General features: G+C 65.4%; 1 protein-coding gene across 5 annotated transcripts in view; it reads left to right on the top strand.

Annotated features, from left to right (window-relative positions):
- Positions 1 to 932: 932 nt before the first annotated feature.
- The window catches only part of NHSL2 (NHS like 2), a 33,830-nt gene continuing 11,390 nt past the window's right edge, over positions 933 to 23,372 (top strand). The window contains exon 1 of one of the 5 annotated variants that reach the window (XM_064463525.1): positions 933 to 1,340. In XM_064463525.1, the coding sequence (XP_064319595.1) occupies positions 1,076 to 1,340 (265 nt within the window). In that variant the 5' untranslated portion in view covers positions 933 to 1,075. Of the gene's footprint in view, positions 1,341 to 2,240; positions 2,507 to 10,323; positions 10,478 to 15,874; positions 16,125 to 19,808; positions 19,971 to 23,372 lie in introns of those variants that run through there. The other 4 variants (XM_064463530.1, XM_064463526.1, XM_064463527.1 and 1 more) reach the window with 4 other exon arrangements.

The raw sequence follows: 23,372 nt of genomic DNA, 5'->3' as shown, positions 1-23,372 counted from the left end.
GTACAGACCCGCTCTGGCTGTAAAATGAAACTTAAAAGTCCAGGGACCTGAAGGAAGAGGGTTTGGAGGCTGCAGTGAAGTGTCCTTGCAGGTGCCCACCCTCCGCGGGGAGAAGGCAGCCCCACACCTCTGCGCAGCTGCTTTGCCTTGCCCGAGCTCAAACCCTGCCCAAGCCTTGCCCAAAGCGGGTGCCCAGGGGGCTGGGGAGCGCCCCACGCACGCAGCCCACGGTGACTCGGGGACCAGCAGCCAGCACCTGCCGCTGCACCCAGTGCCACCCCAGAGGGATGGCAGGTTGCAGGCGGGTTCAGATGAGAATTTTTGCTACTGGGCCAGCACAAATACTTGCTTTAGTGTGTGCTGGGGAGAGGGGGGACGGGCAGGGGAGAGCAGCTACTGGGGGCCAAGAATGGCCACGGGAGAGGAATGCCAGAAACGTGCAAGATAAATGCTTTCCCTGCTGCATCTACCTGGCCCCTGCCCTCTCGGAGAGCAGCAGCCTCAAAGCCCCACACCCAAACCCCGTAGAGCTGAGCCAGGGGTCCGTGGGGAGGCCGTGCCCCCCCGCCAGCCCGGGCACGGGAGGAACCGCTGGTGGGGTGGAGAGCCGGTACCGGGGGGTGCCCGTGCCCCCCGAATGGGCACCGGGAGGTGGCCGCGCCTCCCGAATGGGCACCGAGAGGAGAGAGCTGGCACCGGGGGGTGCCCGTGCCCCCAGCCCGAGCAGTGCGGCCGCCGGGGCGTCCCGCCGGGACACAGCGCGGAGCGGACCCGCGGCTCCCCGCAGCGCACCCCGACGGTCCGGTGTCTCCCTCCGGGCTGCGGGATGCGCCCCCGAGCCCCGCCGCCGGCCCGAGCATCCCCGAGCGGGGCCGCCCCTCCCTCCTCTTCCTCCTCCTCCTCCTCCTCCCACCGGCCGGCCCCGAGCCCCGGCGCCGCGGCCGGTCCAGAGCCCTCACAGCCGCGGGGCTGGCCGAGGGGAGCCGAGCCCGGCCGAGCCGAGCCGGGTCGAGCCCAGCCGAGCCTCGCCTCGCCGGGGCGAGCCCAGGCGGGCCGAGCCCAGCCGCGCCGTGCCATGCCGTTCTACAAGCGGAGCGTGGTGGCGCGGCGGGGGCGGCCGGCGGTGCCGCTGGCCGAGCTGCGGGACGTTTGCAGCCTGGCAGCCCTCACCCTGCTCCGGCAGCTCGCCGACCTCTGCGGCCACTCGCTCGCCCTCCTGGGAGACATCGAGGGCCACGTCCTGGCCCTGGGCCGCCGCACCGGGCGGCTGCACCGCCGAGCCGCCCGCCTGCAGGCGCTGCTGCGGGGCCGGCCGCTGCGCGGGGCGCACGCCGCCCCAGGTAAGGCGACCCCCGCCCACGGGTGGCTCCCTGGGACACCCGGCCCGGGGCGGTGCGCGGCCGGGGGGGTGCAGCCCCGCACCCTGCTGCCGGGCCGTCCCCCCTCCCCGCCCCGGTGCAGGGGGGGCTCCGGCGCCGCTCCCCCGACGCGGTCCCCGCCGGCTGCCCCGCGCCCCCTCGCCGGCGTTGGGGGGTGACCCACGGCGGCCGCCGCTGCCGAGGACCCCGCGCCCCCACCAGCGGGGGTCCGGCGGAGCAGGGCGGCTGGGGAGGGGCGACGCCACCCCGGAGCCCGTTCCTGCCGGTAGCCGGGGCAGGCCGGGGAAGCGTGCCGGCCCGCGGCCCCGGGGTGAGGTCGGGACACCGGCAGCAGCCCCTCCCGCTGCCTGGCCTTGATTTTCCCGCACACAGCGGGCACTTTCCAGGCTGCCGGCCAAGCACGCGTCTCACGCTGCGTCCCCGCTTTCCGGGGGCTGCTTCATTCCGGGCTCCCCGGGAAAGCGGGGGCGCGGGGCTGCGCGAGCTCGGCCTTGCCCCGTGCGTGCCTCGCTGCTGTCCCCGCTCGGCCGCTTCGCCCCGCTCCCGGGCAGGGGGCGGAGGAGGTGGCCGTCCCCTCCCGCTGCTTGCAGCCAGCGTGGAACCGCAGACGAGCGCGGAGCAGCTTTCGCTCGGGGTTTTGTGTGGCCGGGGAAGATGGCAAGTCCCAGCCCGGGCGCCCTGTCTGCTCATCCCCAGTCCTGGCAGCCAGCGGGGTTTGGTTTTGCCTGGGCTACTGTCACTTCCCATTCCAAGCGTTTTGGTTTGGCACCGGCTTCTCTGCTGGGTCAGAAGCAGGCAGCCCGTTTCAGAGGAGCTTAAAATAAGCTCGTTTTGGAATTGTTTATAAAAGTTTATTTTAAAAGGCTTTGCGGGGCGGGGAAGGGGAGTGTTGTTCAAGCTCATTTTCCCCAGAAGCGCAGCGCATTTCTCAGGCCCTCGGCAAAACGCACGTCTCTTGTGCTTTCTGCAAACCCCCTCGCAAAGCGCTCCTTTGCTGCTCCGTCTGCGTGGAGCCATGGGAAATGACTGCCAGACCCTCGCAGCGTGCCTCCCGGATGCAGGGAGCAGGCAGAGCCTGGGAGATGCGCTGCTCTTGCAAATACTCGTGGACTAAATCAGTTATCGAGGTAAGAAGAGGGTCCTGCTGCCCTGTGCACCGGCCGGTAGAGAAATGAGGGGACAAGGAGGTACCGCAGTTGCCCGAGCTGACCCGCCACAGCACCAGTGCAGCGCCAAACCCTGCAGCGTCGTCACTCGACGTGCTGGGCCGGTGTGTCGTGGAGGAGGAGCTGGCCGTGACGGTGACCAGATGGTCCCTCGCTGCCCGCGCCTGGCCGGCAGGTTGGGCATGCCCTTGGTGGCGGTGGGAGCCTTGCGTGCGGCCGTGGCGGCTGCGGGAGGCGAGCGGGACGGCGTGGGGGACGGCAGGGACGGCTGCAGCGCTGCTGTGGGCAGGTTGGGTTCGCAGCCCTGGTTGTGTTTTTGGCTGCATGTCAGTGCCGTGTGCCTGGAGTTTCTCGTGGAGCAGCATCACGGCTAGTAGCATGGCTAGTTATGGTGTGCGTAACGCAGCGGGCAGATGGTCCTCCCGTGCTGCAGCTCATTAGAGTGCCGTGAATATGCATGTATGCAGATGTGCGGGGATGGCTCTCAGGTGGCTGGCTAGCCGGGGGTCGGAGGTGCATGGTGATGAAAATCCTTTGATTTTTTTTTGTGGAAATAGCTGGGGTGGTGTGAAGCGAGGGGAGCCGTGCCCACCGCACCTCCCTTCACCCCTGCTCCGGCGGTGCAGAGACTTGGGGGGGTTTGCATTTCTCCCCATACCCCAAGGGGAGCACAACCCAGCCCCACCCCCTGCCAGCTAGTCATCTATCCATGCCTGCTGTTCCTGTAGCCAGAGGGATGCGGGAGCCTCCGGCTTTACTGAACTCTTTATTTAGGGGAAGAACAAAATTCCGATTGCTGTTTCAGTTGCTGTTTGTTTTTCTAAGAGCTCCATCATCAGCCTGTCACGGGGGAACGGTTCATGTCTCCGGAGGATGGGAGCTCCTTGCAAGCCCCTGGTGCTGTGGGGAGAGCGGAGGCAGCCCGAGGCTGCACGAGAGTGCTTTGCACCAAGCTGCAGCACCGTGCAGGGTCCCTCGAGTGAGGAGCAAATGCTTAACAACACCCCTCTCAGGGCTTGGGGTTTTTCTTCCTCCTCATCTCCTTTTCTTGAAGAGGATCCAATGGCAAAAATTGCTTTTCTCCTCTTAAACTGGAATAAACCCCCATCTTGTCCCTGGGAGATGCAGGGGGAAATCACCCAGGACAAAACACGCCCTGGCATAGCCTTCACGCAGCTGGTCAGGCCTGGGCAACACGTCGCAGCCGGCCCGACCAGTCTGTAGGGACAGTGATGGATCAGGCCCTGGAAGCGAGCGGGTGCCATCCCTCCCAGGCAGGGCTGGAGCCAACACCAGCCCAGCACAGCACCGGCTGCAGCACTCACTCGCTGCCATCTCCGCTGGGCCGGGTTAGCCCCATCCTCCAGCTCCTCACTGACACCGTATGATGGGGCTCAGAGACTTCTCAGGGTTTTCACAGCAAGTGGGAGCAGCCCAGGCATTGCCAAACTCCAGCTGGGAAACCACAGGCACGCTGCCTGGGCCAGGCTCTCTCCAGCGCGTGGTGGTTTGCCCTTCCCAAGGATGGTCCTGCACCGATTCAGCTCCCAGGTTTGGGCATCCTCGGTTGGGTTGGAGCCTTTGCCTGGCTTTAGTTCCTCCCAGACAGGTTAAAGGGATCCAAACGCCATGGGTCCCCTCGCTGGCAAGGGAAGCCCCACGGCTGGGGAACTCGGGTCACCACTGTGCAGCAGGACATGATCGTCTGTCTGTCCGGAGGCTGCGAGCTGGTGGGAGCTGCCTTGCCTTCCTCATCAGGAGGGGGAGACGCTGGTGCAGCAGCATTGCTGCCAGACGAAGGAACCGCACCGCGAAGGGCCGGGGGAGTGCTTAATCCGACGAGGCAGCGTGGTGGTTTCCAGTGCGAGGCGGCAGCCAAGGACTGTCAAATTCCTCTGCTCTTATTCATCAGCAGTTGCGTGAGAGCGGGGAGGGTGCGTGCCGGTCCCCGGGGAGCTGGGCGCATCTGCCCGCCGCAGCAGCTCCGTGCTGCTGCCTCCCTCGGCGCGCGGGGGCGAGGATGCCGGCGCTGGGTGCAGGGGTCCCGCTGCGGCCGAGGGCAGAGGGGGACCGGGCTCCCCATCCCAGTCCCCTTGGCATGGCCACATCTCAGAAGGGAGGCACGGCACCCGGCTCTCCTGCCAGCACTTGGCGCTGAAGGCTGGGGCCACTTTGGAGCCCAGGAAAGCCCCCGGCACCCCGGCACCTCTCATGCTGATCCCCGACTGGGACACGGCTCCACAGGCACCGGCTGGGTGACACGGGCCTGCGCTCCCAGCTCAGCTCTCTCCCCTCAGGACCCAGCAGCTCTAGAAATAAATCTCAGCAAAGAACAGGATGGGGGCCCGGCGCCGAGAGCTATTTAAACCTTCGTCCCTGAAGAGCTGTGGGGACGGTTCTCTGGAAGAAACCCTGGGCTGTGCTGGCAGGAGGAGCTGTTTACTGCTCTCGCCGAAATATGCAGCATTCGCCGTCCTCTGACCTCCCAGCCCTCGTCTTGAAACAAGCCATCGAGATAGGCAGAGCCGTCAGCCAGCCCCGGGGGCTGCTGCGCCCCGCGGCCCCCACCTGGCTCTCTCCTCGCTGGGTGGGTAAGGGCTGGCACATGTTTTCACCCAGATCAAGGGAGGGAGGGAGGGAGGGAGGGAAGCAGGCAGGCAGGCAGGAAGGCAGGCAGGCAGGCAGGCAGGAAGGAAGGAAGGAAGGAAGGAAGGAAGGAAGGAAGGAAGGAAGGAAGGAAGGAAGGAAGGAAGGAAGGAAGGGGGAAAGGGGAAGGGGAAGGGGGAAAGGGGAAGGGGAAGGAAAAGGAAAAGGAAAAGGAAAAGGAAAAGGAAAAGGAAAAGGAAAAGGAAAAGGAAAAGGAAAAGGAAAAGGAAAAGGAAAAGGAAGAGGAAGAGGAAGAGGAAGAGGAAAAGGAAAAGGAAAAGGAAGAGGAAGAGGAAGATGAAGAGGAAGAGGAAGAGGAAGAGGAAGAGGAAGAGGAAGAGGAAGAGGAAGAGGAAGAGGAAAAGAAAAAGAAAAAGAAAAAGAAAAAGAAAAAGAAAAAGAAAAAGAAAAAGAAAAAAATCCTTGCTGACTTGCTTGAGTGCCCTGCCAGGCTGTCCCTCAGCCCCAGGCACAGCCGCTGCTGGGGACAGGGGCTGCAGCCAACTGTGACCACAGCCCCAGGGATGCGCCCCTGTGGACCTACCAGAGACCCACGGCTCAGTTTTGGGGGCCAGTTAGCTGAGCTGTGCTCTCTCTGGCCCCACGGCCGCCCTCGCCAGCTCCTCTCCAAGGGTTCAATGCCCTTCAAGTTGGAGCGAAGATGCCGGGAGCGGTGCAGGGCTCCCGCCGTGCAGAGCCACGGGGAAGGAGGCAGCCCGAGACCCCGGGGATGAGAAGGGCTGGTTTGGAGTGAGATATGGCTTCAGCCCCTGCCTGCCAGCAACCGCTGCCCGCAGGCACGGGGAGAGCGGTGCTCTCCTCCCCGCAGCTCTGACCCGCCGCCGGGAAGGGGCACTTGTCACGGGCAGCTCTGCATCCCCTCGGCCATCCGGACAGGCCGTGGCAAGCGCGGGGTGAGGGCTGCTCGCCCTCGCGGCGAGGCCGAAGCAGTCTGCGGAGCTCCCCGCCCTGGGAGCCCGGCGCTGCTCAGCCTGGCCACAACCTGCCGCAGCTTCCTCTGCCGAGCAGAGCAGCTCCCAAAAACCTCCCAGACCTCCAAGATACTTTCTCTGCCTGCTTTTTTCTAAACCGGCGGTGATTTCAGCATTGGAGGGGAGAGCGCTGCTCCCCCAAAGGCTGCCTTGGCGCGGGCGGGAGATGGGAAGCTGACCAAGGCTGGGATGGATGGCTTTGGCTGCCAGAGAAGGGGGAGCCGCACCCTCCCTCTTAACAGAAACCGTCTGCAGGAGCGGCTCGGCGAAAAGGCGGACAAATGAGTAACGCACGTCTCCCACCCGGACCCGCTTTGGCTGATAGCCATCCCCAGCGGTGGGCTGATAGCCGCTCTCCAAAAAAGCGTGCTGCAGGCGGCGCGGTGGTTAGGAGGAGACACCATCCGGCCTTTCGGCAGCTTCCCTGCGCTGCTGAGCTTGCTGCAAGGAAAGAGCAGCCCCGGCTGGGCTTTGCCGCCCTCCGTGACTGCAAGTCCCCCCGCGGCACACCCTGCCCGTGGGTGTGCGGTCGCTGTGGTGCCTGGCCCTGCTCGGGGGGGACACGCTCGGGACATCTTAGGAGCTGATGCTGAGGCGTCTGCAGTCATTGCAGCCTCTCTCCCTCCCTGCTGGAGTTTTGCTGGGGCTGGGTTTCCTGCTTAGATGGACCAAATCCTGCTTCCGACTGGAAACACTTTCACCCTTTTGAAAGGATTTACATGAGAGCTGGTCTGGCTGGAGGTCTTTCCTCGGGAGCTGGGCTGTGGCCCTCAGGGGCACCAGGTCCTTTCGGGGCAGCAGGTCCTTGGGACCCCTGTCACCCAGCAAGAAGTGCACGGAGTCATGAGGGAAGGTGGCCACCACGGTCCCCTTGCAGCCTCACACATCCCTGGTGTCCATGTTTCCTCCTGCCTGGGCCAGCCCCCGCGGTGTGAGCGTAGAAGAGAGACTCCTTTAGTACCAGTAATTCTGCAGTAGCGTGGTTCCTCTTAGGAAGCACTTACAACATCACATTGGCTGCAAATATGGCAGTGGTTACGGTGCACAGGAACATGGATTAGCTTCAACTATGTGTCTCCAAAGCAGCTTGCATCATCTTAGAGCAGTTTGAAGGATGCATTCACCTCCACATGGAACCAAGCATTGGAGCTCGCTTTGGCAACCCGCTCTCCAGCTGCAGAGATCTCCTCGATGCTGAGAAGGGAGAGGTGTGAGTGTGCAGACAGGGCCGCTCCCCGTGGCACTTGTGTGTGGGTTGTCCAGGCAGCGAGGAGCAGCAAGGGGGTCATTTCACGGGCTGGATTTCTGGCAGCGCCCGACGGAGCATCCTGACTCGCAGAAGGGCCTCCGGCCCTCTCCTTCAGCCAGTTGCTTCGTAAAGCGCCAGTAGCTGGCGGGGCTGTGCTTTGGTGACGCCCTGGGCCAGGCTGGAGGGCTCTGTCCCACATCGAGAGGATGCTGCTGGGCAGTGCCGGGTGCTGGACCCAGGGGGGATGCCACAAGCACCCTCACTGCTGCAGATCAGCGGCTCAACCCCTCAGCACCTGCCATTTGTAGGACTTCCCTAGTTTGCTGGTGCCAGGTGATGTGCAACCTGATGGACCATCTCCACGCAGTGTGTGTTGCAGCTCTTGAGGGCAGCAAAGGTCACCTTGAGACTGTAATAGCTGAAAGGCAGGAGCTGCTCACCCCAGGGCCAGCCTCCCCAGTACTAACCGGGACTGGGACACGGCCAGTGGGCATGGCCAGGGCTCCTACCCCTGTTCCCAGGGGCGAAATATATGGGGCCAGTGTGGGGCACGGGGCCATGTGCTGGGGTGTTCAGGGAACCCCGTAGCCCTGTCCCACATCCAAAGCCCAGACCCTGGCTCCCAGCGAGCGGGGATTTCAGGAGTACTGGCAGCACTCTGCTGCGGTGGCATCAGGGCTGGGGCACGGTGGGCCTGGCAAAGCAAGCAGGGCGCCTGGCTGGCAATGCTCTGGCACCCATGGCTCCAGCTGGCTCTTGGGCGGCACTGCGGCCGAGGGCAGAGGATGTTGCCCTGTCCCTCGCCCTGGCTGCCAGCCCCCCTGCGTGCTGCTGTGGGGGCCAGGGCTGCAGCTTGTGCCTCCAGGCAGGGCAATCACCCCCACCCTGACACCCCTGTGCAGTGGGTGCCCCATGCATCCCCCCGAGGCATGTGCTGTGGCCCTGCCGCCACCCCTGGGGGGCTGTGGCTGTGCCTGGCACTGCTCAGCATGGCCCAAATGCCACCGAGGGCTCTCACATGCTGGACACCCACTGCTTCACTCGTGACGGGCATGGGGAGGGGGAACAGGGACGCACCAGGACCTCTCCTGGCTGCTTAGGAACCCATCAGTCCCTTGGGGACTCATATCCAGCTCCCGACATGGCCTGTGCTCCCCGGGTACCCTGTGCCCAGCACCATGCCCGCTGGCCATACCCAGCACCCCGTGGCCGCTGGCACAGGGCTGGGCAGCACGCTGGCCGCTGCGCGCGCACCGGGACCATTCACTGGCAGCACAAAGCCTGGATTGATCAGAGCTGGCGCGGAGCTGAACAGGCTGAGTATGTTGGCGCGGAGAATCAGCTCTTCTTCTTCTCACCCGTGCCAGCGTGCTCCGCCACCCTCCTCCTGCGCTCGTGCCTGGCAGCGAGGACAGCCGCCCACCACGGGCACCGAGATGCCGCTGGCGGGGGAGCAGGCCGGTGCTTCGGGCGCCGGCAGCGGCGTGTGCGTGGCTCTGGGTGAGTACCCGCCGGCATGCCGGGGTGACGGACCCCCTTCTGCCGGGGCCCCGACCCCCGCTGGCGATGCCAGCCTGGCACGGTGCGACGGCTGGCAGCTGGTCGCAGCTCCAGGAGCCTTCGTGGAGCTGCCCGGCGATGGGGGGAGGCTGAGCGTGGTGGAGTACGGAGATTGTGAGCAGGCTGGTAGCCCCTCGAGTTAATCTAATGACAGCAGATCGAAGCAGCTGTGTGGGGAACAAGCTAATTCCCCCGGTTAACCAGGCAATGGCTGTTAGCAGCTATTTTCCTCCCTTCCCGGCACCTTGAGTCATCAGCCACGTTCTTATGGAGCAGCGTGGCCCCAGTGTGAGGCTGGATCCTGCCTCAGTGTCCCCGTGGTCAGGCAGGAAGATGGGCACAGCAGGGCACCCCACATCCCTGGCACAGGGCAAACGCCATCCTCCTGGGTGTGCTTCCATGTCTGTACGTGTCTGAGCATGCACGAAAGTGCCCTTCGTGGAGGTGAGGGGCTTCTGCATATGCGGTGGGTGTCAGGATCTGTGCCGCCAGTGCTCCATGCCGGCTGCTCTTGGAGGAGCCTCAGCTGGTCCGTGGCTCTCGTGGACTCTGAAATCCCGAAGCAAAGGAGCTCCTGTAGCTCACAGCAGGCGCCAGCAAAGTTATCAGCCCCCTGACTGCCTGGGCACTGAGAAGGGAAGGTGGTGCCTGGAGGAGATGCTCATGAGTTGTCTTGATGTGCTTGCTCCATGCACAGTGAAACTGTGGGGTCTTTGTTGCTGTGGGGTCAGCTCCGAGACAGACCCCGTGCGTTTGCAGGATTCCTGCTCCGGCGCCCTTTGCCGTCCCTCGCAGCTTGCTTGCTGCGCCCGTGGCTGCTGGCCCCAGCCCGCTGGAGGAGCAGGGGCTGCCCGGGCTCCTTCCCCCCGGCAGCGCTGGGTGCCGGGGCTCTTTCCCAGCCCTCCCAGCTGATTCTGGCATCTCCCTGCAGGGTAGGGCTCGCCCATTGCCATCCAGGGACTCTGCGTGGCCGCATCCTGCCGAGCAGAGGGAGCAGACCTCTCTTTGCAGGTCCAGCTGGTGGGTGCACCCTTGTCTGGTGCACAGAGAGGCTCCCCGGCTCCGGCTGGCCCCCTGGGGCGTTCCCCCTCCCCACGGCTGTGGCCGGCAGCCGGCAGCCTCCCGGGTGGTCCCGGCTGTCACGAAGCGCGTGGGCTGCCGGGGCCACCTGCAAGGGGCTGCCTGTGTGGGACCGGCTTCCTTCCTGCCCGTGCTGGGAGCCCAGCCAAGCGGGGGGGCCTGGATGACTGCCTCCCCGAAGGCCATGGGGTGCAGCCAGCCTCGGGGAGGGCTGTGGGGCCAGCTTTGGGCTTCTCCAGGCTGCTCCCCAGTGAGTCCTGGCGCCGATGGCTTTGGCAAAGGGCTGCCGGGAGTCTGGGACGCTCCAGCTCATCGCATTGCAGCCCACCCTGGGAAAGAAACCCACCGGCTCTGGGCAGGCCAGGTTTGGGCAGCAGCTGGACGAGGCAGAAGGTCCTGCAACTGGTGGGTACCCGAGTGAGCCGGAGCGGAGGGAGGAGGGTCTCTGAGCTCCTCCAAAGCAGCTGGGGTGTTGGTAATGGGAAGGGGGTGTCAGCCTATGTTCCCCCAGGGAGTTACTTGGCAGGCTGTGTGCCCCAGGCCTGGGGTTAGAGATGATGTCTGGCTGTAGGAAAGCATGCATGGCAGTGGGAAGGAGCTGTCTTTGCTCCTTAAAATCCTCCAGACCTGCCTGCGCTGTCTGGTCTGGAGGTGGCAGATCCATCTCGTACCGCATACGTGACCCACGCACCAGCGGTTCGTGGGTGCGCGTCAGCTCGCGCTGTGCGCAGCGTTGCTGGCACGCCTGGTCCGCCTGCACCCAAGCAGTTCATCCATGCATGCAACACATCTCGGCTGCGCCAGGCTTGCTGCCTGGCATCTTAACGCTCCGCTGTCTCACAGGCGGACGGGCAGCGTCTCGGATACAGCAGATCTGCTCGCACACCACATCATGGGCGTGCACAGCCTTTCCAAACGTGCCCAAATCGCCGCCTGAGAGGTGGGCCTGGATGCCCAGGAGTTGTTTGCCAGAGCTGGCAGACAGGCAGAAGCTGCCAGATCATTTCCTGAAGTGGCAGAAAAAGGCTGACAGGGGTTTTCTGCTGCAGCAAGCAGAACGGGCAGCAGGAGCATGAAGTGAGGCTAATGCACACCTGAACTGGCAGCGGGTGCCTTTCGTGCCGCAGCCCGTGCCAGCTCTTCGTGGCCGTGCAGCCCTGTGGATGTACAAACCCTCCTCCCTCTTCGGCTGAGCCCAAGACAGGCTGTGGACGCCTACGCTGTGTGCATGGGAATGGCTCATCTCATGCTTATGTGGAAAGCCCGAGGGCACCCTCCTGGTGCAGGGGGCTCAGCTGGAAGGAGTCAGGCAAAAGGCTGGGGGGGATTTGCGCTGGTGGAAGCTGCCTGCTGGCTCCAGGTTTGTGCTCACCCACAGGACAGGCACAGCAAGAGGTGAGGGCAGAGTGGCAGGATGCCTTGCCTGCCCCACACAATGTCCTGCTCCCCCCCCGGGACTTCTCCAGCCCCGGGAAAGGCTGTGGTTAAGGGAAGCCCCCGGATAGACCCCGGAGCTCTGGGCAGGCAGCGAGAGGCAGGTTGGTGGGTTGTGCCAGGCTGTGCGTGGTGCCCGTCAGCCTGTGCCACCCGTGCTGTGGTGATGGTCTCCTAAAGCCTTCCCCCAAGCCCCCCCCGGGAGCATGCTGCAGGCATGGGGAGTGCTGTGGAGCTGTTCCCCCCGCCCCGCAGACAGGCAAGGGGGGGCCTGCTTGATCTGCTCCAGGCTGGAGTCCAGAGCGAAGCCCTTCACCAGGCTGCCTGTTAATTACAGGAGAGGGGAGGCTGGCACTGCCCACGGCAGCCACACCGGCTGGCACGGCCCGACAGCACAGGTGGTGGGGTGGCATCTCCTCTCCAGGGTTCCCACCGATCGCCCCCCTGATTGTGGCTCCAGGGACCTGCCGGAGGGATGCCAGCTGGCAGCCGTGCCATGCGGGGCAGGCTGGCAGGATGCTCTGGCCCCGCTCTGTCTCCATGGCTCCGGCATCCGCAGCGGGGACGTGTAGCTATATCTTTAAGAAGGGCCTGGGCTGGGGTGGGAGAAGCGTTTCCATCCAGCCTTTCTCCCAGCAAACCTGGATCGAGTTAGCATTAGCAAGCGAGCGAGCGACGGAGTTGGCGCCGTGACCGTTCCCCCGCTCCCGGCCAGGGTAGCCGCCAGCTCACCCCGTGAGCGGCCATGGGGGTTTGGAGCAGCCGGTGGGGTGCAGGGCAGCTTTAGTCCCCTGTGGCCACGGTCCCTGCAAGGAGAGGAAGAGGAGGAGGCAGAGCTGGGTACGTAGAAGTTTTATCCTCCTCCCCACCCGTCTCAGTGCCCTGCTCCAGGGAGGGGGCTGGCAATGCCACAGGACGAGGGCAGGGAGCACGGTGGGTGCGCGGCACAGGGCAGGCAGCCGGCTCCAAAGGTGGGTGCGGGCAGCGGGCAGCTCCAGCGCTTGCCCGCACAGCCAGGGCTGGCAGAGCCGCCTGCTTGGCTCCTTCTGGCTCCTACCCACACGTGCGGAGCGTTGGGGATGGCAGGATGGGGCCGGCTGGGTACCTTGCTGCCTGTTGCATGATGCAGCGATGGTGACAGCAGTGGCTCTGCTCCCTGGGCAGCGCCCATGCCCAGCCCCGAGGCTGGTGTGTCCCCCCTCTTCCTCCCCACAGCTCAGGCTGGGGCAGGGAGCATCCCCAGGGACCCTGTCGGGAGGAAGGTACCCAGCGTGCCCCTGCGGGCAGAGGTGCTGGGGGATCCGGTGGCTGCACGGGGGGACATGCCAGTGCCATGCTTTGCACCCCATGTTTCCCGTGGTGGGCTCACGACAAAATGACATGACTAAATGACAAACTAGCGATGGCATCACGGCACACGGTGGCAGCCCGGGTCTGCGCTGGCTCTCTTGTGCAGCGGTTTTAGCGTGCGTTCAGTTTTCCCGAGCCAGAGGAAGCTCGGGGTGACTGGGGGTGTGGCTGCAGGTTGTTGGGGTGATCAGGGCCAGGGCCCCCGTGTCCCCTGGGCCTAACCTCTGTGTGGGCAGCAGAGGCCTTGCAGCTTGCCCTGTGCTGGTGGGACAGTGGCTGTCAGAGGACCCCAGTGCTGAGCCCACTGTGTGTTTTCCTTCCCCCGAGCAGCTGGGAGGGCCCAGAGGAGTGGTAAGCCAGCTGGGCACCACGATGCCAAGCTCGGGGGCTCGGGCATGGGGGCTCGGCATGCTGGTGCAGCCCCTTGCAGGACATGCCTCCCACCACGTGCCCACCCGCGCACGGCTTAGTGATGGACTCTGGCAGGCTGCAGGGGACACGGCTGCTCGGCGGGAGCCAGGCTGCCCGTTCTCCCAGCCGTGGGCAAACCGGCGGGCACCGCCAGCAACTCCCTGTCCCAGGGAGGACGGGTTAGTGCCCCGGCGCAGCTCCAGGGACACGGAGCGAGGAAATATGTTGCTGCACTGGAGGAATCCCAGGAATGCAGAACCCGGAGGGGACACGAGGTGGCATGGCAGTTTCAGCCCAGCTTTTCTGTCGCTGCAGGCAGATTCCCTGCCAGGGCCAGGCAGGCCTCACAGGGCAGCTCGGCGGTGCAGGAAGGCAGGTCACCTTCAGTGGGGCTGCGAGGCGCGGGGCTCGATGTCCCGGGCTCTGCCTTCCAGCTCGGCCGGGACCCTGCTGGCGGCCATGCCCCATAGGTGCCCACTCTGCCCCCTTGGGGCCCGCCACCGCCGTGGGAGCGACGCAGGGTGCTGCCCACTCTCCGCAGTGCCTGCACGGGGCTGCACAGCCCTGGCCCCGCGCCCCCAACCTGGGCCCGGCCCCGAGCCGTTGTTCTCCAATGAGCTCATCTGCCTTGCTGCTTACTATTTTTTAACATGGTCTCTTGGCCAGAAAATAATCAGCTCGTCCACTTAGCGAGAGTTTATGGCTTCTTCAAAGAAGCTGCTTCCTCTGCCAGGAGAGGGGCTACTTTAGAAACCGCTGAGCTGCTTCCCACACCCGGGGCAGGACGGAGCTGCCGGCACGGGCTTTTTCCCCGCTCCACGCTCGCAGCGGGCAGCCGGGGCCCACGGGGGTGCACTTGGCCACTTGTGCCCTCCTGCCTTCGCAGGCCCTGTCGCGGTGCACCCCCGTGCTGTGGGTGGGAAGGACCGTCCGGGAGCCGCTTTGCAGCGTGGGGAGCTCGCTTGGGCTGCACGAAGCGTGCAGTTGGGAAAGCGCAGGCGAGCTGCGTGCGCCCACAGGGCCCGGAGGAGGGGCTGGGGTCTAGGGCTTCACCGCAACAGATGATGAGTAGCTAGGAGTGATGCGTAGCTTGCTCGGCTCCCTGGGATGGGGTGCAGAAAGACGCTGTGCTGTCGAATCGTGGACCCCGCAACCCACGATGGGGCCACTTGCAGAGGTGCTGCTGCAGCCTGGCTCGACACCACGTGCTGTGGCCCGGCTGGGGCCTTGGGAGAATGGGAGAAAATATTTTCTCGATGGCATTTCTACAAACCACCTGAGGCTCACCTCAGTCCTTTGTTTTCCCGGAGGCCAGGGCAAGGTGGGAGTGCGCCTGCGCTGTCTGCAGCTCCTGCTGCGGCCCCATCGCGGGCTGTCCCTGCGAGCTGAGGCACTGTCGCAGCCCTGCCCCTGCACGGGTGCACGGCACGGGGCTGCGGGAGCCGGGGGTGCCACCGCGGGGCCCCCGCACCGCTGCGGCTGTCACACCCACCTGCTCCCACATCAGTCACACAAACCGCTCCTTGCGCCAAGTACTGATCCAATTTGTGGCTGTTTCCATAACAACCTCCCAGCGCTTTCTGGTCCTTTCTGTCGCTACGCGGATGCTGAGCTTCGGCATGTAAGGGATGCTGTGGCCTGGGATGGCGCGGCTGGCCCGAGCCATCACGGAGTACCTCCGGCTCCTGGGTGCAAAGGGTCATTTGTTTGCTGGAGGCCGGGGCACATTGAACAAGTTTTCCCTAACCGGGGAGTGTTTTTTAACCCATCAGAGGGATATGGTGAGGTTTGGGCTGGGGGAAGAAGGAGCCCAAGGGCAATAGTTGATCCAGGCGTGCAGCCCTCTCATGGGGGGTCCCCGAGCGCAGCTCAGCCTTGTGCAGATGTGGCAGTGCCAGGGATGCTCAGTGCCCGGGCTGGGGCTGCTGGAGGTGCTGCCAGCCAGAAACACCCTCTTTTTCTCCTGCCAAGACCCCATCACCACAGGTCTGGCTCTTGCAGTGCCTCATGGCTCTCACACAGGCTTTCCCCATGGGGCACTGGCCCCAAGAGCTCACCCCACACCCTCCTGCCCCTCACTGCCCCAGCACACGGCTCAGGCTGCTCTCAGAGCTGCCATGCTCCCTGCCTTCTTGCCTCCATCCATCCCCTGCACAGCCAGCCACCCCACAGGGCCAGCCTTGGGTCCAGCCCCAGCCCCAGCTCCCCTCAGTGGCTGCCCAGCCTCGGGACCCCCCACCCAGGCCCTTCACCCTGGGGACTGCCCAGCCCCGGTACCCCCACCTAACTCCATCACTCTGGGAGCTGCCCAGCCCCGGTACCCCCACCTAACTCCATCAGTCTGGGAGCTGCCCAGCACCAGTGTCCCCCCCCACATCTCCAGCCCCATCACCCGGGGGCCGCCCAGCCCCGGTGCGCCCCGCCGCCCCCAGCCTCCCGCTGCCCCCGTCCGTCCCCCGCAGCAGCCGCCATTGGGCGCCCGCTCGGCTCGGCTCGGCTCGGCTCGGCTCGGCTCGGCTGGGCTCGGCTCGGCTGGGCTGGGCTGGGCTGGGCTCGGCGGCCCCGGCGCGGCGGGCGGGCTCCGAGGGGGCGGTCGGGCCGGTGCGGCGGGGCGGGGGGAGCCCGGAGCGGTGCCATGCGATGCGGCCCGGCGGGGCTCGGCCCGGCCCGGCCCGGCGGCTCCTCCCCGCGCGGCGCGGCGGGCCCGGCGGCGGGGGAGGCATGGAGGCGGCGGGGAGCGGCCCGGGGGCGGCGGCGCTCTGACCACCTGGGCCGGGCCCGCCGCGGCGGAGGATGGGCAACGCGCAGCGGAAGGCGCCGCGCAGCCAGCGGCGGGGCAGGATGCGCTCGGCAACAGGTACCGGGGGACGGGACGGGGCGGGACCGGAGCCGCTCCCCGCGCTGCCCCCCGCAGCCCCCCGCCGCCCCCGGCCCCGCGGCCCGCGCTGGAGCCGGCTGCGGCGGCAGGGTAGGGGGAGGCTCGGCCCCCGCCGCGCCCCCCCCCCCCGCCCCGGCCCCCACTCCGGCTGCCCGGCCGCGTTGGGTCGCTTGGAGGACACGGGGAGAGGTCACCTCCAGCTGGGGCTTGGCCTCGCCGGGGGGGACGGTCGGGGATGGGGCTCGTGGTGGGGCCGACCACGGTCCTGCGGCGTGTGGAACAGGTGCTGACCCACACCGGGTGGTGGGGAGCCAGCCCCGGGCTGTGGGGAGCCAGCCCCGGGCTGCGGGGAGCCAGCCCCAGCCGTGGGAAGCCAGCCCCAGCCGTGGGGAGCCAGCCCCGGGCAGCGGGGAGCCAGCCCCGGGCTGTGGGGAGCCAGCCCCAGGCCGTGGGGAGCCAGCCCCAGCCGTGGGGAGCCAGCCCCGGGCAGCGGGGAGCCAGCCCCAGGCTGTGGGGAGCCAGCTCCAACAGTGGGGAGCCAGACCCAGGTAGCGGGGAGCCAACCCTGAGCTGTGGTGAACCAGCTCCGACGATGGGGAGCCCCCCCCGGGCAGCAGGGAGCCAGCCCCAAGGTGTGGGGAGCCAGCCCCAGCAGCAGGGAGGCCTTGCACTTGCTGGCCCTAGAGCTGGGTCCTGCCCAGGCAGAGAGCCCGTGCCCGCATAGCCCCCTGCACCCCCAGCCCCCTTCTCCCACCGATTGCAGAGGCAGTGGGTGTCTCTGAGGGACCCCATACCACGAATTACCAAGGGCAGGCAGAAAGCCCTGAAAATCTGCAGGGGGCCTCTGGGGGAGCAGTGCGAGTGGGGGGCTCGCTCTGGGCTGGAGCAGGCAGCTGAGAGCAGGTGCCCTCTGGAAAAGTTGGGTCAAACAAGCAGGCAGGACCTGTCCGGTCACTCTGTTGTCCCCACCTGGCTGGCCCAGGCAGTTCAGCAACCCTTTCCAGACACCCAGGACTCCGGCTCCCCTCCCTGACCCAGCCCAGCTCCTGGAAATGCCAGAAGACGTGGGATGCTGGGGTCTGCCACCACTCCTGGCTCAGAGGCCCGTCTGAGGGCTCTGTTGGCCCCGGCTCCTGCACCCGCTGCCCTTTGCCTGGCCGCTGGCTCGAGAGCCGGGGCACAGCAGCACGGGCAGCAGCAGGGAGCTGCCAGCCCTGGGAGAGACCTCAGGAAAATTGCGTAGAAGCTGCAAGAAAATGGGGAGTGATTGTCACAGCCCAAGTGACTGTCACAGCTTAATAATTAGCGGGCAGAGGGGGTGGAAGTACAGCCTGTCTCTGTCTTAATTTTGCAGCTGCCGTTGTAGCGATTATTGCAAAGGACTGAAATGGGGCAAAAGAGCTTCGGGTTGCACGGGGGATCAGGAGGGATGCTGACCTGGCGGGTCCTGAGGGGTGAAGGACGCTGCGCCCGTCGGTACCCAGCATATTGCCCTTGGCTCCCATCTTGCAGGGCACAAGAGGTGGGCAGCGACTGGACTGCTGGGCTCAGAGGGGGCCGCAGGATGCCGGCCTGCTCCCTGCCTGCCTCTCCCACCCGTGCAACTGTCCGGTGCGGCTCAGAATGGGACGGGAGCTAATCGCACTTCTGCATCTTCAAAGGGATTCTTGGGAGCTGCAAATCGCCTTCCCCGTGCTGCCGGGAAGAGCCCAAGGGGGGGTGGCGAGGCCTGCCTTTGTGCCGAAGCTGCCTCATCTCTGTCCTCGGGTGCGGGGCACGTCTCCGTGCCAGCACAGAGATCTCCCGCAGATCGTCCTCCCGGTGCCTGGCCTCCCCCGGGGAGATGACAGACCTGCGCCTGGCTGCTGAGGGCAGGGGGGAATGAGATTTGGCACTGGACAGCTCGAAACGCATCTCGGGTGTGAAGCTGGGGCTTGGATGCTCCCAGGCAGGTTAGGCTTGGGGCTGCTAAGACCTCAATGCCTTGGCATTCCGGAGCAGCTACACGCAGGCTTCCTTGCGGAGAGGCGGCGTCAGGTCCAGACTGGAGCTTATCTGCTGAGGGGAGGGAGCGAAACTTGATAAGAAGCAGCCCTGCGGTGGGTCTGCGTTGCTGGCAGGGTGGGACGCCTGCAGGCTGGGAGAGGAGGGCAGGGACCCGCCGTACCAGGAGGTACCTTGGCTCATCTCAGGCAGGAACATTCTTCTGCCCCGTGCACAGGGCAACGCATGGAGGGGTCTTTACGTTGGCATCCCTGATCGTTAAAATCCAGCCTCCGTGTCCCGACAGGCTGGGCAAGGCTGTGTGAATCAGGGGCGTGCGAACCTTAGCTCTGCCGGCTTGGCCAAAACTTCTCTTTGATGCCTTTCTAACGCTGGTGGGGGCTCGCATCCCCCTGCACCCCTTCCTTGCACATCGGAAGAGCAGAGCAGGCTGCTCTTCACCCCAGGATGCTTCTTGCAAGCGTGGCAGTGTTTGGAGGGGCTCATCAGAGAAGGCAGCGTGCTCGCAGGCTGCTGGAACCAATGTGATGAGTTAGCAGGTCTCTGTGCCCAGTGGTGTGGTGGGGCTGGGAGGCAGCTCTCCAGTTCTTGTGTCCGCCCTTGGCTGGCACAATAATCGCAGAACGGGGTCCTGGAAGAAGCACCGGCCATTGGGGCAGGTCTCTTTATACCCCTGGCTGTCAGAGCCACGTGCAAGTGCTGCCTGGGTTGCCGGGGGGAAAACTCTGCTGGTATCTGCCGTCCTTTACCCATCCCGTCATTTGGGTCTGCGGCGTCGCTGGGTGCCCGGTATGGGGGTGGATGGTACCAGCCCCCAGCAAGGCACGTGCTCCCCGCGCTGCCCCAGCAGCCCCAAAGCCACTTCCCGAAGTAAGCCAGGGCTTGGGGCTGCATTCCCACCTCTGCGGCAGTTCTGGCTCCCAGGAGCCTCCATCCTCCGGGAAAAGCAGGCTCAGCTTGACAAACCCCTGGGGCGCTGGGAAAGTGGTCCCCAAGGAGCCATTGCTTGCGGCTTTTGGAAGGAGCAAAGCGAGAGGAGGCTCTGGGGGTTCTTGCAGCTCCTAGGGCAAAGTCAGGTGAATTCAGAAAGGCCCCCCACTATTTTTTAGCTAATAAGTGTAGGGAGGCTGGGGGGAGAAGGCAGTTCGACCCAGCCGGGAGGCAGCGGCAGGCTCTGGGGCGGTGATTTCCAGGTGAGGATGCTGAAGGCTGCTCCAGCTGGGACATGCAGGAACAGCGTGCTCTGCTGGGGCAGGGGGCGAGCCAGCATGCTCTGGTGTCCCCCCAGGTCACCCGTGGCTTTCAGATGGTGCTGGTTGCTGCTCTGGACATGGCTGGGGGATGTTTTGGCTCCTGGATCAGCCAGGGGGGACTCCAGCGTGTCCTTGCCATGACCCCCAGGACCCTGTCCCCTCTCTGGGTGCTGCAGCAGGGATGTACAGAGAGAGGGACGAGACCTTCTGCCCTGACCCCCCGCCCCTGCACGACCCCCGGGTGAGCCGCCGGCAGGGTGGGCGGATGGAGAACGGGCTGTGCAAAACCACGGCCCCTCGGCCATGCCTCCCCAGGCCGGTGGCAGGGAAGGAAGAGGGGCCGGGGCCGGGACAATGGGCTGTGGTGCTGACTCAAACAGCCAGTTCCTGGTCGCTTCCTCTTCCCCTGGGCTGGAACTGGCTGCAGGCAGGGAAGGCAGAGGAAGCTCACTTCTCTCGGCCTGTGTTTGAAGCAAGGGCTCCCGGGCGGCAGGAGCGAGCAGCCCCCTGCCTGCGCCCGCAGCCATGGCCAAGGCGGAGTGGCTCCTGGCGCCCTGGCACCGCGGAGGTAAGGCAGGCAGCGCGGGCAGGGGCGGGCAGCGGGGCAGCCTCCCCCAGGAGCGGTGGGCAACGAGGGCAGTGGAGTTTGCAGGTGCCTTCGCTCTGCAGGGCAAGACCCCGGGTTGGCGTGACCTTCGGGCATGGGGCTGCAGAGGGTCTCATCTCCAGAGGCCGTGCAATAGCCACGGGGTCGGTGCTTTCCGGCCGTGCGGGTCTTGTCCCCCCTTTCCCAGCCTGTCCTTGACTGTGGTGTGTCTCCTTCCGTTTTAAATCCTTGCTGCTGTTCCCCTGCCCACTGGGGTGTCCTTGTTCTCTGGCAAAGCAAAAGAATCAGAGACCCTCGCCCATGCATCCCACCGACCGCTCCTCGGGCTGGGGCTGAGCCCCGCTGGGATGGATCCTGCCCGGCCCTGTGGTGCTGTACCCACCTGGCAGCTGTTGCTTGCTGGTGGCAGGAGGAGTGGGGACCACAGGAGCGTGGGTCAGCCCACGTCGCAGTCAGTGGGGCCCGTGCTGCTCTCACTGCCCTCGCCGTCGCTCCTGCTGTGGCTGATTTCACATCTTGGGCCCCTTTGTCCTGGGGCCTGGCTACGTTCCCCTCTCAGGCAACTTCCTCGCATTGTCCTGGCCCCGCGGAGTGTAAAACCAGCTGGGCACAGGGGAAATGGTGCTTTCCTGGAAGCACCCCTGCCCGGCGAGGGGCTGCAGCCGCGCCGGCACAGGCAGCCCACGCGCCTGGGAGAGCCGCGAGCGCTGCCACGGGCACCCACGTGCTGCCGGAGCGTCCCGGCCAGGCTGGGGACATCACCGCGGGAAAGCTAGCGGGCAGCTGGCCTCGGCCGCCCTGTGCCGTGCCCTTGGCCGCGGCGCGCGGCGATGCTGTGCCGGGGTGCCAAGGACTGGCTGGGGCTGGTCCTGGCAGGTTGCCATGCCGGGTTTCCTGAGGCTCTCGGGAAAGGCTTGCGCTTGGTTCTTTGGCTGGGAAGCGCGTGAGAGTGAGGGTTGCGATACGAGGAGTAAGCCAGGCTGCCAGGGAGCCGCGGCAGGGCTGGGAGAAGGGCTCCAAGGGGTCTCGTCCTGCTGCCCATGGCTGATGGCTTGCTGCAGGGACCTGGGTCCAGCCAGGCTCTGGGATGGCAAAGGCAGGGTGATGAGAGCGCCCGCGGCCAAGCCCAGAGCAGCCTCCACCAGTACTGGGGCTGCTGCTCCGTCCTCGGGAGCGGTGGCTCTCGGCCCCTTGGCAGGGAATGGCATCTCGGCCAGCTGTGGTACCGGGCCAAGCCCTGCCGCGAGCGCAGCCACGGGCAGTTCCCGTCCCCGCAGCACGGGCGGATGGTGCGCCGGGGCTCCTCCTGTGCCAGCCTCGCTGGCCAATCCTCCCCGCAGCACACGCGCCTCCCCTGCCTGCCAAAACTCCCTGACAGGGTCCCCGCTCGCGTTGCTGGGGCCAGACGTACCCAGAGCAGCTTTTCCCCAGTAGCCCCCGGCCTCTGCACCCGCCTGACTCAAGGGCAGTCACCAAGCCAGCGGTGCCGCAGCTCGCGGGCACTTTCACTGGTGCCACCGTTCCCCTGTCACCCTGCTGCTACCATGGCAGGGTACCCCACCACAGGAGGCTCCCCTGGTCTGTGGGGGGCCACGGCTGACGCCGTCTGTGTGGAGCACACACGTCCCCTCCGCTCCTGCCCTACACAAGGCATGAGGCGAAGGTGATGGATCGCTTGGGATCTGGCTGGGGAAAGAGGGCTTTTGTCTGTTTTACCAGATCTCCTCGCAGGGCCAGGCAGGCAGAGTGCCCTAGCACACTGTTAACTCTGAGCCCTGCTGATGGACGGTGATATTATTGACTGTTTTGATGCTGGTGGTTTTGATAGAAACCTTTCACATAATCCAGCCTTCTCCCCACGAGCTGAGTGACCCTCACAGCTGCCAAACCCACCACCCCTGCTAGCAACTTCTGCAGTGCTGTTATCTCTGGTCGGTACAAAAACCAGCTGATTGCATGGTGAATGAGAAGAGCCAAGAAGCTCTGACAGATTCGGTGCCACAGGGTGGTGTTACTCTTCAGTGTCCCATGGTCCTGCAGGGCGCCTGTGCCAGGAGAATGCAGACACGCTGTGCAGGGCAACATCGGCATCCCGGCATAGGCACCCCTCCCTAAAGCTTCCAGACCCTCCGGCCTCAGCCACCGGCGGCTCAGACGGCTGTAAGGATGGCTGTGCCTTGCCGAGGGCTCTGCGATGTGCCACCAAGACGTGTAGCGGAGGGACGACGTCCCAGGGGGGGCCCAGGTTTGGGCAGGGCTGCGCTCCAGCCCACACGTGGTGAGCGGTTGCAGCAAGGCGGGCAGGTCCACATCGCAGCGGGGCAGCTGGACCGGTGGGTCCGAGGTCAGCGGGGGCTGAGCTTGGGACAGGAGGCGCTTTCCATGGCTGCTGCCAGCTCCCGCTGTTTGCTCTTTTCTCTTCCTCTCTGCTCGTTGCAGAGCAGCGTGCGCTTTGGCTCCGTACCACAGGGAATGTCATCAAGCCGCACGCGCTGGGAGCGAGCAGTCGTGGTGCCGGCGGCGGGCCGGGGCGCTTGCTCGAAGCCGGTGGCATATGTTGCTGGCACTGCGACGTATCAGCTCTTGCCGGTGGGGTTTGGGTTGCTGTCAGGATCAGTCTTAGCCTCCAAGTTTGCAGCCCTCGTCCTCCGGTGTGCTAGGACCGGTGGCGGCGGCGGCTGGCTTGCCGCTGTGCCGATACCCGTTGCCATGGCTGCTCTGCTAATGGTGCATCGCCTGCTGCTGCCGTTACATCACTCCTGTGGTACCTCTGCATCGGCAGCGAGGAACCGAGCATCACCGTCTGCATTGCCGGCGCTTCCCGCTCGCTCGGAGCGAGCTTGAGAAGGGAAAGTTTGGCGGCGAGCTCGAGCAAGGGGCATCATCTCACAGGAGCTTTGGCCTGAATTGAAACAACTCCTGATGGCTCTGTCAAATATCTCCCTGTGGATCCGGGATGCCTGGGCAGTAGGTAAATAGGGATGCTGGTGTGGAGCGGGGTGACTCAGGGAGAAGCTCGTGGAGGGCAGGTACACTGTGCTCTGCAGCTGAGGGTCCTGAAGGGATGCTCTTCTCCCAGGGGAGAGTGAAGCTCAGCTCCCCTTGGCTCAAACTCCCCTTGGCTTCAGCCCCGGTCCTTATACACCCACAGCGGCCGCGGCGTCCCAAGCCTGAACACTCGCTCGCGCTCAGTGAGACTGTGCGAGCTGTTACAGAGGTAGCAGCACCCGCTGTGGCTGATGGTGCTGGCTCGCACCCCTGCCCCGGGCAGCCTGGTGGGGACGATCCCAGTGGGATGCTGCCGTGCCCCTGTGTCCAGCCCCAGGGCGAGGGTCAGAGCTCGCTGCTGCCAGCCTGCAGCCC

The sequence above is a fragment of the Phalacrocorax carbo genome, chromosome 11 (genome assembly GCF_963921805.1).
Source record: "Phalacrocorax carbo chromosome 11, bPhaCar2.1, whole genome shotgun sequence".
NCBI lineage: Eukaryota > Metazoa > Chordata > Aves > Suliformes > Phalacrocoracidae > Phalacrocorax > Phalacrocorax carbo.
This window is presented reverse-complemented; position numbering and strand designations above follow the sequence as displayed.